The 18,804-nt window shown below is 35.5% G+C and overlaps 1 protein-coding gene across 2 annotated transcripts; it reads right to left on the reverse strand.

Moving 5' to 3' along the window:
- Positions 1-14,215: 14,215 nt before the first annotated feature.
- On the reverse strand, positions 14,216-16,419 carry LOC112758090 (dormancy-associated protein homolog 3). Of its 2 annotated transcripts, none has more exons than XM_025806668.3 (3): positions 15,887-16,419; positions 15,283-15,441; positions 14,216-14,736 (listed from the first exon to the last, which is right to left on the reverse strand). In XM_025806668.3, the coding sequence occupies exons 1-3, from the start codon at positions 15,999-16,001 to the stop codon at positions 14,636-14,638; spliced, it is 375 nt and encodes a 124-aa protein (XP_025662453.1). In that variant the 5' UTR covers positions 16,002-16,419; the 3' UTR covers positions 14,216-14,635. The 2 variants fall into 2 exon arrangements, with proteins under 2 accessions (XP_025662453.1, XP_025662452.1); XM_025806667.2 differs by having other exon boundaries at positions 15,278-15,441.
- Positions 16,420-18,804: the final 2,385 nt, after the last annotated feature.

The following is an 18,804-nucleotide window of genomic DNA, read 5'->3' on the forward strand; positions in this document are numbered from 1 at the left end:
CACCAAAAATACATTTTAATGGGTTCATCTTGAGTCGATGATGCCTCATTCATTTAAAAGCCAGTTCCAGATTTCATAAATGAACTTGTTTCGAATCTGATTTAATTACCACATCATCAATGTAAATCTCCATAAACTTACCAATAAAATCATGAAAAATCAAATTCATAGCTCTCTGGTAAGTAGCCCCAACACTTTTTAACCCAAATGGAATGACTAACCATTCATAAGTGCCATTGGCCCCAGGACATCGAAATGCAGTCTTCGACATATCTTCTTGGGATATGAATATTTGATTATATCCTTAGTATCCATCCATGAAACTCAGAAGTTCACTTCCTGTTGCAGAATCGATCAACAGTTCTGCAATTAGCATGTGATACTCATCCTTTGGCGTAGCTTTATTCAAATCCCTGAAATCAATACACACTTTTAACTTTCCATTTTTCTTAATACATAAACAATATTAGCAATCCATTCTACATACCTAGCCATTCAGATGAACCCAGCTTTTAGTAAACACTCGACCTCCTCCTTGATCTTAACCATAATCTCGGGAGCAAAGCGCCTAGGGGCCTATTTAATTGGTCGAGCATTTTCAATAAGAGGAAGTTCATGTTCGACCAAAGATCTATCCAAGCCAATCATCTCCTTATATTGCCAAGCAAAACAATCTTGGTATCTCTTCAAGACTTCTATTAGCTCTTTCTTGAATTTAGGATCTAAGCATTGGCTGATGTAAGTCACTCGACCCTTTCCACCAATCTCAACCTCGTCGAAAGGATCTTGTACTTCAACTTTTTTAATGTGAAAATCTTTAGAAACTAAATCTAACCTTTCAAACCCTAAGGGGTCGAGGTTATATATACAATGCAGTGCACGTTCTCCCGTGCACTCTTTCTTCTCAGCCATGTAGGCTTAGAGTCGAGCCCAATGGATCGATATATCCATTTTAATGGATTTTGTGGCTAAGCTCTTCTTGGCCTTAGGGACCAACTTCATACTATGGGCCCCTACATAACATCCTTTAATAAGAGTGAGGTCAAAGGTACTCATATCAATATCTAGTGGTTGAACACTGGTATGATATTCTTTAAAGCTGACATTCATTTGTTCAACATAGCAGGGGCTGTCGTCAGCTTCGATCTCCTCGAGTCTTCCATCCTCATCCCAGAGCACTAATTTAGGGAATTGCCCTTACTCCATGAATCCATTATGAATACCATAGGTCGTTCGACACTTTTTACTTTAACCTTTAGTGGGATAATTCCAAGAGCTGTTATCAACTTACCATTAAACCCAATAACAGCCAGATTCATTTTAATCAAATCATCCAATTTTTTTTGGAATAAAGGCAACATGCTCTCTGGCAATAGGTTAATTTTCACTCCTCCATCGACCAATATACGATTGATTACCAGTCCTTCGACTTTTGCTTTAATATGCAATGGTCGAAGATGACCCTTGGTGATCTTGTCAGATCTTTCAAACAATCCTTCCTTAATCATGACATTTTCAACAAATCGACATTCATCTCCTGGAATGATGTCATCATAGTCTCCTTCAAGACAATTCCAAGGCTCTTCAGGATTGTCCTAGAAGTTGAAAGGTAAAACAGATACTGTGGCAACATACCCAAACATCACATCCAAATCATCCTCAAAACCAGAATCAAAGTTTTCTGTCAGTGCTCCTTCTTTTTCCTTCCCTTTAGAAATTGACTTGGTCACTGAAACCTCCTTCGACTCATCCTTCACTTCTTGGACTTTCCCAAAGATACTCTTTTCCCTTTCTGTTCTTGTTTTTGAGGTGACTTATTGTCCTTGCTCAACTCTGGATATGACCCTGTGTTTCGACATAGACGTTCTATGCTTGAGCTACAACTCTTGGAATGAAGGGAGCTCTTTCTAAAAAATTGTGTCGAGACGTTGCTCGACCATAACCTATGCTACTTGCCCCTCATCGAAAGGCACCTCTTTTCTAGCCTCCAGCCAAATTTTCAAAACCCCCTCTAGGAACTTTAAAATTATAATTCTTAGAGTAGTTTAGAGCGTTGATTTGTACCCATTTATTGTTTGACATGTTTGATGGAGGGACTCTAGTCCGATTTGACACCCCCTGAGGTTTTTGGTCGACTGTCACCATAGTACGCATTTATTGTTTAATAGGAGCATCTACAGAATCTCGACCTTTAGCTCCTTGCTTTAGTCGAGCTTTTCCTAACTCCTCTTGATAAACCCACACTCTACTCTTTTTGTATGAGTCAAAAGCCTTAGCGGCTGAAGTATCGAACAAAGCACTGCAACGAGGGCATATCGCCACATTTTCTTCCTCTTCTCTTTGTCTTAGCAAAAAATTCAACAGGCCTACTCCTGCTTTTGGGTAAATAGACCTTTCTACCTCGAACATATCATGTTCAAATTGATCGTCTTTCCTTACAGGCTCGACGAATGCCATGTTAATTGAGAAGGCCATTTCTTCTGTTTCAGCAAAATTCGACGTGACCTGGAAAGGATCAGGATCTAATTTCATCTTAGGTTTGTCAGCGAACTTCAGTCGACCGTCCTCAATAGCTTTTTGTATCAAATTCCTGAAATAAACACAGTTATTAGTATGATGTCCAGAAGCTTGATAAAACTTACAAAACTTTTTATTTCTAATATCAAAAACAGATGGCATTCTCTTTCCTTCAGGGAGTACAAGTTGCTTATCTTTTAGCAACATATTAAAAATTTGTTTAGCTTTTGTTAGGTCAAAAGCATAATTCTTTCCCCCCGACAAAGGGGTCTTATCTTTTGTCGAATTAAGAGATCGACACACATAAAGAGGCCTATCTTTCAAATCTGCAGCAAAAGTTGATTTATTGTTTGACTCTTTCTCACTCATAAAATCAACAAAATTTACCTTTTTATTAAAAAAATATTTTCTTTTATTCAACTCTAGCTCCTCTTTTTCTTTATTTAACTTTTCAATTTGCTGTACTTTATCAGCTAACTGAGCCAAGTCAAGAAATTATTGATTTACTAATTTCTTTCGAATATTGAAATCGAGCCCATTGATGGCCATCTTGATTACCTCAGGTTCCAGAATAGGAGTGAAACACTTTTATTCCTCATATTCTTGAACTGAATAAGATAGTCATCGATCGACTCAGTTTTTTCTCTCTTTACGATGAATAAATCAGACAAAGTCACCTTCATTTCTCCCTTGAAAAATTGATCATAAAAACTCCTTTTCAATTGAACCCAGCTATGGATCAAATTAGGTTGTAAGTTTGAAAACCAAGTGAAAGCATTTTTTGTGAGTGAAGAAGGAAAATACCTAATTTTCAAATATTCATTAGTAACCAGTTCACCGATTTTGACTGTATATCGAGTAATGTGCTCTATAGTCAATTCTCCACTCTCCCCAACAAACTTTGTAATGGATGTAGGAGGTTTAATTCCCCTTGGGAGTTCAGCTTGCAAGTCATAATCTAAGAAGGTTGATATAAAATAAGGTTAATTTGTCACTCCTATATTCACTTCTACCATATTCAAGATTTGCTCGACGGCTTGGGTTATATTTTGACCATAAGTTTGAGTAGCGTTATTAGCATGAAACTCTCCTAGAGGTGGAATCACAGGTCGATTAATTGCTCTTGCAATATCATCGACTCATCGAGTAACCTGCTCTATTCTAAAATTATTGTTTTCTAACATGGAATTTAGCACTGTGGTCATTTGTTGGGTAAGCATATTTACTAAATCATGGTGTCTGTTCTTGATTTATTGTCTGAATATGGCCAAAGACTCGACTGTGTTAGGGAGACAATGTTCCGACAGGAATCTGCCTCGACATGTCCGGAAAAATAGAAGGGCGTGCCCATCTCATGGGTAACCTACTTCCTCCTATGCCTTGTGTCGAAAGAACATTTGTCATTGTGGAAGTGGTTTGTGACAAGGTACTAACCTTAAATAGGGAGGATTATTCATCAAATATTGGTGTGCACTGTAATTTGTCATATGATGGTAGTAATGATTTGGTATACCCATCGAGGGGTAACCCGAAGGAGGTGGTGCAGTATTATACAAAGGGTTATTCCTTATAGTACTAGCACCTCCAATATACCCCATATTAGGATTCTCTAAAGGTGGAAAATAATTTGGAGGTAGTCCATATCGAAGCCATGTGATGGGTACATCTATTATAATTTCTTCTGTATTAACGGGGTTTGACCTTCGATTCGAGGTACTCGTCGATGGGACAATCTCTGTTTCAGGGCCTCTCGTGGAGTCCTCAATATAATTATTCGACATATCCGCCGAAGTTGAGGCTCTATCAGACATTATTAACTTACCACTGCGTAATCTCATACACAGCTTGATACACTAACTTAATCCAGTGTTCCACCGGGCATGCCAATTTGTTTCACTAGATTTTTAGTAATCTCGACAGGGTATTGAATAGAGCTTATATCAAGATCTTAGTTCGGGGAGCAGATACGACTCCTCTGAAAAGAGTGAGTTCGACCCAGAAATTACTTAGTGTTTATGTTGAAACGGACTGTGTCAAACTATTAGTAGCAAATTGCAACAAATAATATGAAAATATGTGAAATAAATAAAAGAGAACTTTGAATAATTAAAAATATAAAGAGTAATACCCCAAATAGGTCCCTAAAGGATTTACGGTCGGATAGATTTGTCCCCAACAAAATTTAACTAAAATTTTGACCCTGATGTTTTTAGTTATACACCAGATACGTCCCATGACAGTTTGACCCGGTCAGAACATCCTACGCAGAGATTAATGGGCTGACGTGTCAGGTTAACTGCCACGTGTCACCTCTAGGACAATTTAGTCCCCATCCAAGTTGGACAAAACGACGTCGTATTGGATTGTGAGGCGAATGACGTCGTTTTGTGGAGGACAAATTCGTCCCCACCATGGAAGGCAGAGTTGTGAAACGACAATATTTTAAATGGGGGACCTATCTGTCTGTTCGAGGGGACTTATCTGTCCGATGATTATGCTTCTATAGAGACCTATTTGTCTGATAACCTAATGTTTGGGGACCTATCTGACCTATAATTGGTGGTATTACCCTCAAATATATTCATTTCCCTTTTTTGGTTTCATTAAAAACACTGGCTGATGTATCTGGACCTAGTAACTTGCAAAATTTTAATCCTCCTTCTCATGATACTCAAATTGAAAATTCTCCTTCACATGCCACAAAAAAATGTCTCAGGCAATACCAAAGTATGCTAATTTTAAATGACTTAATGCATATGTTCAACGATGGCTTGGAGGAGAGAGTGAAGTAGTTGGAGAATCTGTTGTTGAAGAAGAATGAGGATAGTCAAGTTGTGAAGAAGCATACTATTTTTGCTTTGTTTAGGGGTATAATAATTGGGGGCATTGGTAGTTGTAGTTGTATTTTGTATATATGTGGTGGCTGTTTAGGCAAGTTTTAATCTATGTTGATTATCAAATTGTTAGATTGAAATGTCTCATTATATTTAGATGGATATGCATGAAATCAATTGTGGTGAAATAGTATAAAAAAAACACATCGCTTTTGGTTTGTTTCATCCATTTATCAAAATGGTTACATAACTGATAATCAAAATATTGTAACCACACAAGTAGCTAAGTTCAGTAGTAACATAAACCAAATCTCACAAAAGAATATTTATTTCCTTCGATATAGACTAAACCAAACTAACCCAAACAACAAAAGGTCTATTTCCTCCAACGTAACAAAATATGGTGTTGGAATCCTTAAAAGCATCATTTCTTCGTAGACTACTTCAATCCCGGTGTTGGAATAAATTTAAACAATTTAGATGCTGTGCCACTGGTTGTGTAACACCCTAATATTCAAATCCTTATGCTCGAGTCATAAGTCAATGATAATAAGGTGGTACGACTCTCAAGGTGAATTTTTAATATATAGTTATAAGTAAAATTGAATGGAGTATTAATCGAGAAGCCTGAAATTGAGTAAAATAAAATTGTGAAGTCGTATCACTCACGTTTCGACAACTAAAAGATAAAGTGTGAAGTCGAAAGTGATATGAAGATAAAGATATAAAGGAGAGTAAGAGAAGGACATATATATATATATATAACATAAATAAATAGCCATTAGTCGCGACCCACGAAGTTTAGGCCGGCTAGGGTACTGTATGAAAGCAGTTGACAACAGTATCTCCTAATCTCTCCCAAAAGAAACATGAGAGCCTCTATAGGCAAGTTCAGAAGAGTTCAATACATAATAAAGCTTTTCCAAATAAAGGTGGAGAGATTCTACGCAAATATAAAGTAGAGAATATAAAGATTTTCGCCATATTTCAGATGAACCACAGCTCACTTCTGAGCACCTGGACCTATATCTGAAAAACAAGAGATATATACGGAATGAGAACCCCCGACCCATGGGTTCCCAGTACGGTAAAAGTGCCAAATAAATATAATGCATTGTAATAAAAACTCACTAAGCATCCTAAACTTCCTTTCACCAAATATTCATCCTATGTTCTCGCTAATCCATAAATAGGCAACTGGCATACGGGAATGCTAAATCTAATTCATATTCCTCATGCTTCCCAACTTTCTAACTCTCTGACAAATCAGAATCAGAATCATAAACCAAACCATCTCCAGTTATTTTGTCTCAGCAATTCTATATCCATACTTCATATTCTCACCTAGAGCAAGTGAAATTACTTCACTGCGTTTACCCAGGGAACTCATATGATCTCATTATCAACCTGGAGCAAGTGAAATCACTTCACTGTGTCTACCCAGAGAGCTCAAATTATCTCATTCAATAATCATCATTTTAAATTAATCATATCATTATTCCATTTCAACAAGAACAACCCTCAGCGTCAACCGACACCAGCATGAGGGACCTCTCAGTTGTACAAACACAATCAATACAGACAAGTAATACACAAATAAGGTACAAGTAGAACAAATAGCATATAGTTAGGTAACATAGCATATATGATATAGCAATCCAAACAAATAGGCAAACCCAAACAATTCAAACATATGCAAATGATGTATGCCTGTCCTATGGCTGATGATATCATCTGTCGGTTATACAGCCAACCCGACACGTCCTGGTAGCTAACCATGGATAGAAACACCCATCGCGGAGCAAGTAGGTTTGAGCTACAACCCCCTTGCTACTACCCGCTCAACCCGGAGCCAGTGGAATAACCACTACTGCCGCTACTACCCAGGCGTCACAATCTCTTACCTGGAGCAAGCAGGACGAACCACCATCCTTGCTACTACCCGGGTATCTCAAGCATTGACCCGGAGCAAACGGGACGAACCACAATTTTTGCTACTACCCAGGTATCACAGTCTCTAAGCTGGAGCAAGTAGGACGAACCACAACCCTTGCTACTGCCTAAGATCTCAAAACATACATTCATTCAGTTTAAAATCAATCATCATTGTTATCAAATCTCAAATATTAACCTGGAGCAAGCGGAACGAACCCCAACCCTTGCTACTACCCAGGTATCACAAATACACATTCACTCATAATCACTATTCATTATTACAAATTCTTAAACGATGACCCGGAGCAAGCGGGACGAACCATGACCCTTGCTACTACCCAGGTATCATAGACATACATTCATTCAAGATTCTATAATTAAACTCATTTATCATAATTCTCTTTCCCCATCTCATACCCGGAGCAAGTGGACAACGCTACTGCCTACTACTCGGGGTCACACGTCATATTCAACATTTTCCATCATTATTCATTTACCACATTCATTCATTAATCATATATGCATCTCCGGCATACTCGCCACATGTTCAAGGCTCCTCTGTCAATCATAATCATTTAATTATTAAGCATATACATATACATACTCATCCATAATTCACTACTTGTCACATCTATCTGGCTCATACTATACACAGCACTTTCACCATCATCCTCAGCAACTCATACAACCATCATTACTTATCATTCATCATTGATTCTCACTTTACTTCATCCACAAGTTACCACATGTCCTAGCTTCTTTTCATTATTAGGCATACTATAAAGATTTAGGACTTAGGGATGAAAATGGAGGCTTAGAAGTCTGAAATTCGACTTTAAAAACTCAAAAATAAACTTTTGCTGAAAACAGGGTCACGCGTGCACGCGCCCATGCGCACGCGTGAAAGTCAGAAAAACAAAGCGAGGCGTGCGCGTCGCCCATGTGCACGCGTGGATGGCAGAAAAGTAAGGTGACGCGTGCGCGTTAGCCACGCGTACGCATGGGTGCATTTTGTGGTCATTGCACAAACCCAGCATAATTCCAACGCAACTCTCTGGATTTTCTACTGGGCATTTGCATCAGTGCAGTGACGCGTACGCATCGGTCAGGCGCACGCGTGGGTGAGTAAAAAAATCGAGACTGACGCGTGCGCGTGGAAGCACGATATTTTAAAATTTTTACTAAGTTAAAAAGCTGCAGAATTACATTTTCAAACCCCAAACTTCCAACACACATAACTTCTTCTACAAAATTCTTTTTTCGACCATTTCTGAACCGTTGGAAAGATCGTTGAATAAAATTTCATAAGAATCCAATTTTGAAGAATTCCAAACTCCGTGGACCAAGTTACGGACCGCCAAAGTTGGTCAAAAATCAGTTTTTACCCAAAATAGAAATCACCAATTTTTCCAATGTTCACAAGCCAAATTCATTTCCACTCATCCAAATGACCACAACCCAACCACATTCATATAATTACACTCAACCAAAACCAAACCTACCTCATCTACACAATTTCACCCAAAACTATCAAATTCCACACCGCAATTCCTCAAACCTTATTATTCAATAACCAAACTAATTATTTACACATTCAATATCTAAAATCCATCCAATCTCTTATATCATCACACAATACATACATCAACTTACCTTCCTTACCTCTTCTGGCCTCCGGCCCAAGATTCACGACCTCCGGCCCAAATTCACAATTTAAATGCATATTCCACAAACCAATATTCATTATCCAATTCATCAAATTCTCAACACACCAAACATACAAATTCATGTAATTCTCAACCCAATCATTAATTCACATTACATATCAACTATGCATATTAGTACCAACCATTTGCACAATCCAAACTTATCCTAGAGGTATCTAGCCTAGGAATTCTCATCACACCACACGGTAATTAAATGAAACTTAAACCATACCTCTTGTAGCCAAAATAATTTAGCTTTTTCTTGAGAGTCTCCACCAACCCTTAGCTCTAAGCCTCACCAAGGCCCCACAAGAAATATCAATCTTCCAATTGTACACCAAAATTATCCAATACTCTAACATAGTCAATTTTCACATTTATAATCAACCTAGGTTCATGAAATTGATAAACCACAAGGGTTAGAGGGTTTTTTACCTTAACCCACAAAATTGGTTGATGGAACTCACCAATGGCTTATACTAGAGCACTCCTAAACAACCAAAATCACAAGATTTTCTTAAAACCCAAACTAAATTCGAATTTAAAGAGAAAAATGAAAACTGGACAGAGGACAGTGGAATACTCACCATAAAACTAAGATAGAATTGTAGAAAATGAGAAGAGCGACGTGTGGCCGCAAACGGCTCATCAATCGAAGTTCTGGAGAGAAAGTTATGGTGATTTGAAGGTGAAGCTAGAATTAGGTTTTCTCCTCTCTTCTCTCTTCTCTCAATTTCGGCCCTCACTCACAAATGGAGGAGTATGGTGGCTGAAAGTGTGCCTAATGATGTTATATATATGTGGACTTGGATCTACTTAGGCCCGGTTCACTTATTTTAGTTCGTTGGCCCAATTTTGGGGCAAAACCTTTAAGATTAGAGTTTTAAATCGTATTTTAAATATTTCTATCTTCCCAAATTATAAATTCTTATTTTTTTTAAATTATTCACTTCTAATTAATTTTCTCAACCACAGTACCGGACAGATCGCAACCGGTATTGCCGGTCAAATTTACAGTGCGTATTTTTACGCAGAAAACTATATTTTTCAACTCAGAAAAATTCATTGAATCCAAATATCATATTTAAATTATCAAATTCCGATTGCTAAATTTTCTAACCATATTCGCTCCTATTTAATTTATTATTTAATTAATTACGGTTTTACCGGGTTTTACAGGTTGCAGCTGCTATGGTCTCAACAATAACACTCTTCCGAGCATTGGGCCTGATTACTGTTTGCTTTGGATGTCTAAAAGCTTGCTAAGCCTGGAATTAATAAAATTATTATGAGGATGTTTCATACAGATTTCAACATACGCATTAAATCATTCAAAATTAGCATACTATAGGATTGCCTGAGACATTTTTTTATGACATCTGAAGGAGAAGCTTCAATTTGAGTGTCATGAGAGGGAGGATTAGAATTTTGCAAGCTACCAGGTCCAAATATATCAGCTTGTGTTTTCAATGAAACCTAAAAAAACAATGAATATATTTGAAGATAATGTCACCAATTATAGGTCAGATAGGTCCCCAAACATTAGGTTATCAGACAAATAGGTCCCTATAGAAGTATAATCATCGGACAGATAGGTCCCTCGAACAGGCAGATAGGTTCCCCATTTAAAACGTCGCCATTTCACAACTCTGTCTTCCATGGTGGGGACGAATTTGTCCTCCACGAAACGACGTCGTTCACCTCATGATCCAATACGACGTCATTTTGTCTAATTTGGATGGGAATCAAATTGTCCTGGAGGTGACACGTGGCAGTTAACCTGACACGTCAGCATGTTAACCTCCACGTAGGACGTTCTGACTGAGTCAAACTACCATGGGGACGTATCTGGTGTATAACTAAAAACGTCAGGGTCAAAATTTTAGTTAAATTTTGTTGGGGACAAATCTGTCCGACTGTGAATTCTTTGGGGACCTATTTGGGGTATTACTCAAATATAAAAGTGAAATGAAAATTAACAAAAGAAAACAGAATAACAATGAAATATTTAAAATAAAGAAACTAAAAGAAAGAAAAATCAAAAATAAGAAAATGAAATGGACTCCAAACACTTTCATGCACTTGCACTCCATGATCTTCCATTTTGTCGCTGAGACTGAAAATTTTTGTAGATTTATGTGATGATCTAGTGTTTTTTTAATGAAGTTTTCCTTTTTCTTCTAAACTTCTTCTATTTATGGTTTTCAAGGGTGGACCTACTCCTGAAGAATTTTGACCACGACCTTAGTTCTTCCTTTTTCTCAGATAACGACCTTACCTTGACCCTGAAGAGTCTTCTTGGTGGACACCCCCACGTCCTGTCTTGCCTTACTCTTCAATCCCCACATTTTTCATTGTGCTTTGTATTAGTTACGTGATTTTTATGGTTTCGACTCATTTTTTATCATTAAACCCTCGACTTGAACTATCATTCTTATTGTAGTTGAAAGTGTTATTTTCTTATAGCCAAAGATCTGATCCTCAATCTTTCCCAAATTTCGACGAATCGCAGTCAAATTACTTCACAAATTAAAATTCGTACCAACAATTATAAAAGTGTTATTTTTATTTAAAATATGACTAAATAAATAAGTCACATTTTAAACAAATATTTTTATAAAAAAATATTTTTGTTATTTTTTTTTTGTATTATGTGTCAATTTAAAAAAAAAAACAAATAAAAAGGACAACATCGTCCAAAAAACAAAACTGACAGCGGAACATGGATTGAAGTGTGAAGCGTGCAATGTCGGAGTAGCCATCAAGCCAGACCTAAAAAAGAAGTGGCCATTAAGGGAGACAATGCAAGGTGAGTAGGTGAGTGTTTCCCATTCACCCCTAATTTTTTTTTCTGTATGGAATTGAAACTAGCGATATACTCAACATCATTTTTAGTGGTTTTTAAAATTATACAAAAAATTAAAATTAGAGTGCCTAATTTTTATGTGTGTGTAGTTTGCAAGACTTTCATAAAATTGATTTTGCAAACTTGATTTTGATGAGAAATAAGTTTGTGTTAACGTGATTTATATTTGGCAATTTTTATGTCAAAATGAATTATAGTAAAATAAATATTGTTTGGATTATACTACTCAAAATCACTTTTAGATAAAAAATTATTAAAAGAGACATCAATTAAAATAATTTTAAATATTATTCTATTATTTTACTTTAGATATTTAAATAAATCTTATTAATTCGTTTTATAATAAAATTAATATTTATTTACTAAATTAAAGTAACATGTAAAAATTGACAAAATATATTTTAATACATAAAAACACTAATAAATATTAAATTAAAAGATAAAACACTGAGGAAATACATAAAAAAATAATATCTTATACAAAATTAGTACATAAGAACACTATTATTTCTACTGCATGTGATTAATAATTTGATTCTTAATTGAATCTCGAACACTGTCTATTTCTGCAGAAGATAAAGTATAATAAAATATAAAACAAGAACACATAAATAAAAAACGATAAAAATTTTATAAAACCAACAATATATGTCATATGAATAATAGAAATATAATAAAAGATAAAAAAAATTATATGAACTATATCAAATAAAAAAATAAAATAAACTTCGTATAAGATATAAATACAATGCATAAAAGAGAAAAAAATAGAATTTATATGAACAAAATAATAAGAATACCATAAAAAAATTAATAACATACCTGAGAAATTAGAACATAAAAAAAATAAAAAATCATTTTGGACTATAAATTTTTATTATTTATGACTCTTTTGTTACTTATAATTAGTATATAATAAAAACAAAAATAAAGTACAGTAAGTACAATAAAAATAAAAAATAAAAACAAAAAAAATTCATACAAACATAATATATAATAATCACAACCAACAACATATATTATATGAACAAAAAATTATAATAAAAAATAAATAAAATTCATATAAATAAAATTAAATAAAAAATAAAAAATTTTATACACAACATAAATATAGTACAATAAAAGATAGAAAAAAATAATTTATATAAACAAAAAATAAAAAAAAATTCATAAAAATTAATAAAAATAAAAATTTATATCAACAATAGTTGTCATATAAATAAAAAAATACAATAAAAATATAACAATAGAAAATTAAAAAAATAACATCAAAATACTAAAAAAATGATATGAAAAATATTTATCATATAAATAAAAAATACAGTAAAAAAACATAAAAATCAAAATATGAAAGAAAGAACTAAAAATAATAAAAAAAAATTAACATCTTTACCTTGGCAGTGATGAAAATAAATCTGGATAAAAAAATTGTAATCAAGAACATACAAAAAAGAATATACAGATAACTACTATGAAATTATGTAGTTTTGTCATCCTTTTTATAGAAGAAATGAATGGTACAGTTGGGATATGAAATAAATTTCTTACCTAATTCCTTCAACGGTAATTAATCTTCCCAATGTGAACGCAAAAGCTTGAAATTTTAGGGAACGTTCAAGATGCTCAAACGGGCTCTTCTATTCCCCAACGTGAACGACTAAACACACTCTATATCTTTAATTAAACGGTTTTATATTAAGATTAAAAAAATATAAGAAATCAACTATAATATAAACCAACTCAAATTAATTTTTTTATTTTTAATTTTAAAATTCAAAAATTTAAAGTAGTGAGGAGTTATATTTTTTTTATAATAAATCTATTTTTCCACTAATTGACTACTTTTTAATTAGTTTTCTAACAAAACTAAAAAAATTAACACTCCTACCGTTCACAATCCAAAAAAAATAGTATTATCAACCCAATGTCAAAAATAAAACAAAGCGCCTATTCACATGATCGTTAACCCAAATTCGTATTTTTTGAGTTTAATGCATTATTACTGAAAGAGTATTTACAGTGACTTAGTGCATTAATATAAGTATATAACCACCAATGAACTCAGTGCATTAATCAACCAATGTTCCTCATTCAACGCGCCATAAAGTGGATTTTTCAATATGTTTTCTTAGATTCCAGATTGCAGTCAAGAGTGTATATATATATTGTTAGCTGGCTCTTAAATTACAATATGATTTATTATCATTAATGCACACAATTGTTTCAGGACATTCACTAGTTCTGTTAAACTACCTTATAGTACTAGTAAATTATGAAGAATTTTACTCTGAAGCCTCAGCACGCAGCTCATATCTAAAACCTACCGATGGAGGACAGATGATGATGAAACTCAGATGTAAAACAAATTACAAAGTCGTGGGATGCATGCTTGTTATTGAGGGAGCGAAAACTTACAGGGAGAAATGAGCAATGACAAACGCAGAATTGCTCTATACACACATACTAATTACATACAAAGAGTTTCCTACAACTTACTAAACCATTACAAGCTCACCTAAATGACCTAATGTCCTAATTATTAAAGATATATAGAAGCTAAAACCACACAGCTGCATCGCATGATCTGAACTGGTGCGCGACCTCACCTTTACAGAATTTAAGGTCAGCTCACTCAAACACATACACATACACATACATTCATGCACGTACATATATTAGTGCATACACTAAACAAAATTGGCCCGATACAGCAAAGGCCAAACACAGCATCCACATCAGCTACAGATACATTTGTGAATAGTGTGACGCATTATTTCTCACACATCGAAAGGAGTAGAAGTGCTTGATCTGTTCTGGCCTCTCTTCTCGTACGCATCTGATGCCGATTTTCTTCGAAACCGAAACGACTCTCTAGACCCTGATACCACATATCAGATCAATTTCAATCCTCTGTCTCTGAGAGTGATGAACACCAATAATTTACTCAAAACAAATTCAACTAAGTCAAAGACCAAGTGGTCCTGAACACTCAACTATTCTCTACAACCACAAACCTAATCAATGAACTTATGGATATTATTTGTATTCAATGATGACTTGTCGATTATTTTATTACTAACCAAATTATGAAGTAATAACCCTAGTTAGTTGTAGTTGACACCTGGGTTAGGTTGGATCCAGAATTATGGACACAAGTAAATGACTTATAATGGCCAGATAATTGTGTTTTTGAGAAAATGTCCTTTTCGCATTCGAGTATCATAACTACCCTACCAAACACTGCTTATAATGAATTATTTTGAATGATAGACTACCACGCCATAAAAGGACAAATTTGCCCCTACCACCAATTCTGGATCATCCGTTTCGTTTACGACAAACACCCAAAACAAAAGTTACTGGCGCTACACTTGAGTTACAGTAGATGCATAGTAGTACTAAAATAGAGAAACAACGACCTCACCGGAAAACGGAGACACCGGAGGAGTAGAACCCGCGGGGGAAATCGGCGGTGATCCACTCTGGTACCCCGGCGGTTTCGCGATCATGATACTACGAGTTACTCTCATCGTTTCCTCCGACGATTCGTCGCCGTACGATCTCATGCTCCCAATCTCTGATTCTGATCATCAATCAACCAATATGCCTAGCTGTTAGCACCATATTTTAATTTCTTACGAAAACCAAAATAACAATTAAAAGGAAAAAAGAAACATGAATTTCGTCTGGTTAATTAATTTAGATTATTTCAGATCTTGTATCATCATATGAAATGAATTCATTTAATTCCTTTCGAGCTTGGAGCTCCGTGATCTGAGAATATGTAACCTAAAACACAGAAATTGAACTTCGTTTCCAAGGTTACTTAAACAATATGAACCGTTAGATTATAACAAGTAACAGTAATAATAATTCAGTTTATGATTCATGATTTGAGATTTGTTGTTGCGGTCCTTCGAGAATTCGCATGCAAATATCGCCGGTGAGTTTATATATATTAATATGTTATTGGTAAGCGCAAGTAGTAGTAGCAGTAAGTAATTAACGTGGCAGAGTACAGCTCGTACCCTTGCCGGAGCTTGAACGGAAAGTGAAGGTGTGGTGCTTTCGGAGCTTCCCGAGACCGCTCTCCGGCCGAGGGCCGGCGACGGTGTCATCCCACAACTGGTCGAGAAGGCCCATAAGTGTGGATCAAGCGTATTTTAGCAGATCGGGCGTAACGGCGATCCCAATGACCAGGTTTCAGAATCAGGGATGCTACCATGTACCCAGGTGCCCCCTATTTAACGAGCGCCATGAGTTAAAGGTCGAGCAAGTTGGTAGGGTCAAGGTTAATCTCAGCCGTACGATGCGATCAATACTGAGGCGGTGACGTGGCCACTTGGTTCTGGTTCGGGTTCGGGTTCGAGTTCGGGTTCGGGTTGGGATAAGTATACGCTAGCGCATGGGGCCCCATAGTACTCAGTGAGTCTTTTACTTGACCGAAAAGAGGAAGGGTGACACGTGCTATTGCTTGTGTCACGTGACAAAGCCATTTTCCCACGGTTTTTGTTTCTTTTTATCCGACTAAATTAAGATTCGATGAGTCCTTTTTTACCTTATATTTACATATCCAAATTAAAAGTTGACCTTATGAATTATGATTCAGCTGATGATCTCTTATCAAGCTTGCAAATAAGGACACTTATAAAAGACAATTCTCGCGCAAGTAGGATTACTAATAGCAGCCGGCACTGTGCTGAGTTTTCTGATTAGTTTAGATAATTGTAATTATTTTGGGTCCCTTAAAATGTAAACACACTAGTGTCGGTAAAAATGATGCAAAAGTACGTGTATATTCCAACATATTCTATATGTTATAGTGACATGGGGATCAGCAATTTGAAAACTAAAGAATACTGAATTAAAACATCATAAAATTTGATACGGAGTACTAATGAATAAATCGGTTTCGTTAGGTAAATAATAAAAATTGTAAATAACGTAAATAATGGATTATAATTTTGGTCCAATAACATTAAAATAAAAAAATTATTTTTAATTATTTTTATTAAAAATTTTATTTTTTATATTTTAATTTTTAATTATTTTTTTTTGTTATACTCCTAAACTCTTTCATTGGTGATACTTCATTTTTCACCAACCACATTGGTTGACGTTAGGGCTGGAAATGGGTAGGGTATGGTAGGGTTTGGACTCTACTCTAATTCTATCAAGAGTTAAAAAAATTTTTAAAATTCTACCCTAATCTATTTGTGAATTAAGAATCTTTCAACTCTAACTTTACCCGCACCCTAAAGTTCTAAACCTTACCCAATCTTACTCACAGAAAAATAAAAATTTTTTAAGCAAATATAAAATTCATCCATTCCAAATTTTATACATATTAATAAAATAGAAAATAAAAAACTAAGTTCAAATTAAAACTAAAAACAATAAAATCTTAAAGAAATCTAACATAAAATTACAAATAATATGATCATCAACTAATTTAGTGGTTTTCAAATTTTTATAAGAGGAAGATTGTGAGTTCAACACTCACTTTCTTCACTACATACATAACTTTTATATAATATATTAGGGGTGCGGGTAGGGTAGGGTAGACAACCCTACTCGAACGGGTTGGTCCGGGTTGGGTACCCGCGGGTAGGGTATATATTACCAGCCCTAGTCGGTGTTAATCCTGTTAGGATTTGGTTGAATTAGTCCCACATTACTTAGGATAGCAAATGGAGTTGGTGGCCTAGGCTATAAATATGAGTCTAAGTTCTCCATTTGTTTTTGCACCAGTCAGAAACACTTTAAGCTTGTATCTGATTTTTCTTTTCCTCTATACTCTTTGATTAGAGAGTGTTGTGAGGTGTAGTTAGATATTTGCTTTGAGAGAGTGTGGGTGTACTGGGGTGCCGGTGTTAGAGAGAAAGAAGTCTATGTGTTGTAACAATTTTCACATAGTGATATTCTCTGGTTGTCATTGGACAACGGCCGTGGTTTTTTCTCCGGTAATCGGAGTTTCCACGTTAAATTCTTGTGTTGTGATTGTGTCTATTTTATTTCTCTGTCAAATGTGTTTTCTCAAGGGGGAATGGTGTCTTATTCCCAACAAGTGGTATCAGAGCCAGGTTTGGTGGGATTTATTCTTAGTATGCTCTGTGGTTGCAGCTTGATCTTTGGTTGCTGTTGTTGTTGCTGGAAGGCAATGTGACACTGTGAGAGTGCAGTTTGGAAAGGTTCTGGCTAAGGAAAGACCTGGTATTTAAGTGTGTCCATTGTGACCCACCTCTCTTTCCTGGGGACCCTTCCTAGTGCACAGTTGAGTTATACTATTCCAGTATACGGTTGCAACAATGTCAGGATATTCAAGTGCTGTGAAACTTGAAATAGAGAAATTTGATGGAAGAATCAATTTTGGCTTGTGGAAAATACAAGTCAAGGATGTGTTGATACAATCAGGTTTGCACAAGGCGTTGAAGGAGAAGATCTCTGGTTGCTCTCTCTATGAGAGAAGATGATGTTCTCTAGAAGACAAGAAGTATCCTCATGGTATTACCGCACTGCCATGGATAAGGATAAGTTGTGGCAATCAGGTCCACAATTGCACACGGGCATTGGTTGGCGTTGAGATGCAAGGTGTGTGGCGGAGTTATGTCGATGGCTGAAGAACTTCCAGAAAAAGCCAATTTGGAAGTTGCACCATGAATTTTCAGCAAGGTTTCGATCTGTACCAAGGCGAAATGCTTGGAATGGTCTAATTCCAAGTGAGTATACTTTCATGGTGGAGTATGATAGTTCTCTGAACTATGATTGTCGGTATAGACAATGGCAGCAAAGAATTGTCGGTGTTGACAATGGAAGCTGAAGATGTGTGACTATTTCAATCAAGGTAAAGATTGTTAGGATTTGGTTGAATTAGTCCCACATTGCTTAGGATAGCAAATGGAGTGGGTGGCCTAGGCTATAAATATGAGGCTAAGTTCTCCATTTG

The sequence above is a fragment of the Arachis hypogaea genome, chromosome 16 (assembly GCF_003086295.3).
Source record: "Arachis hypogaea cultivar Tifrunner chromosome 16, arahy.Tifrunner.gnm2.J5K5, whole genome shotgun sequence".
NCBI lineage: Eukaryota > Viridiplantae > Streptophyta > Magnoliopsida > Fabales > Fabaceae > Arachis > Arachis hypogaea.

Bases quoted from the DNA above. Each gene is read 5' to 3' on its own strand.
- LOC112758090 (XM_025806667.2), bottom strand. From the start codon at position 16,001: ATGGGCCTTCTCGACCAGTTGTGGGATGACACCGTCGCCGGCCCTCGG. The intron at 15,442-15,886 runs GTACGAGCTGTA...ATTGATGATCAG, and splicing joins CCGTTCAAGCTCCGGCAAGG to AATCAGAGATTGGGAGCATG. The intron at 14,737-15,277 runs GTCGTTGTTTCT...ATGTGGTATCAG, and splicing joins TGTCTCCGTTTTCCGGTGAG to GGTCTAGAGAGTCGTTTCGG.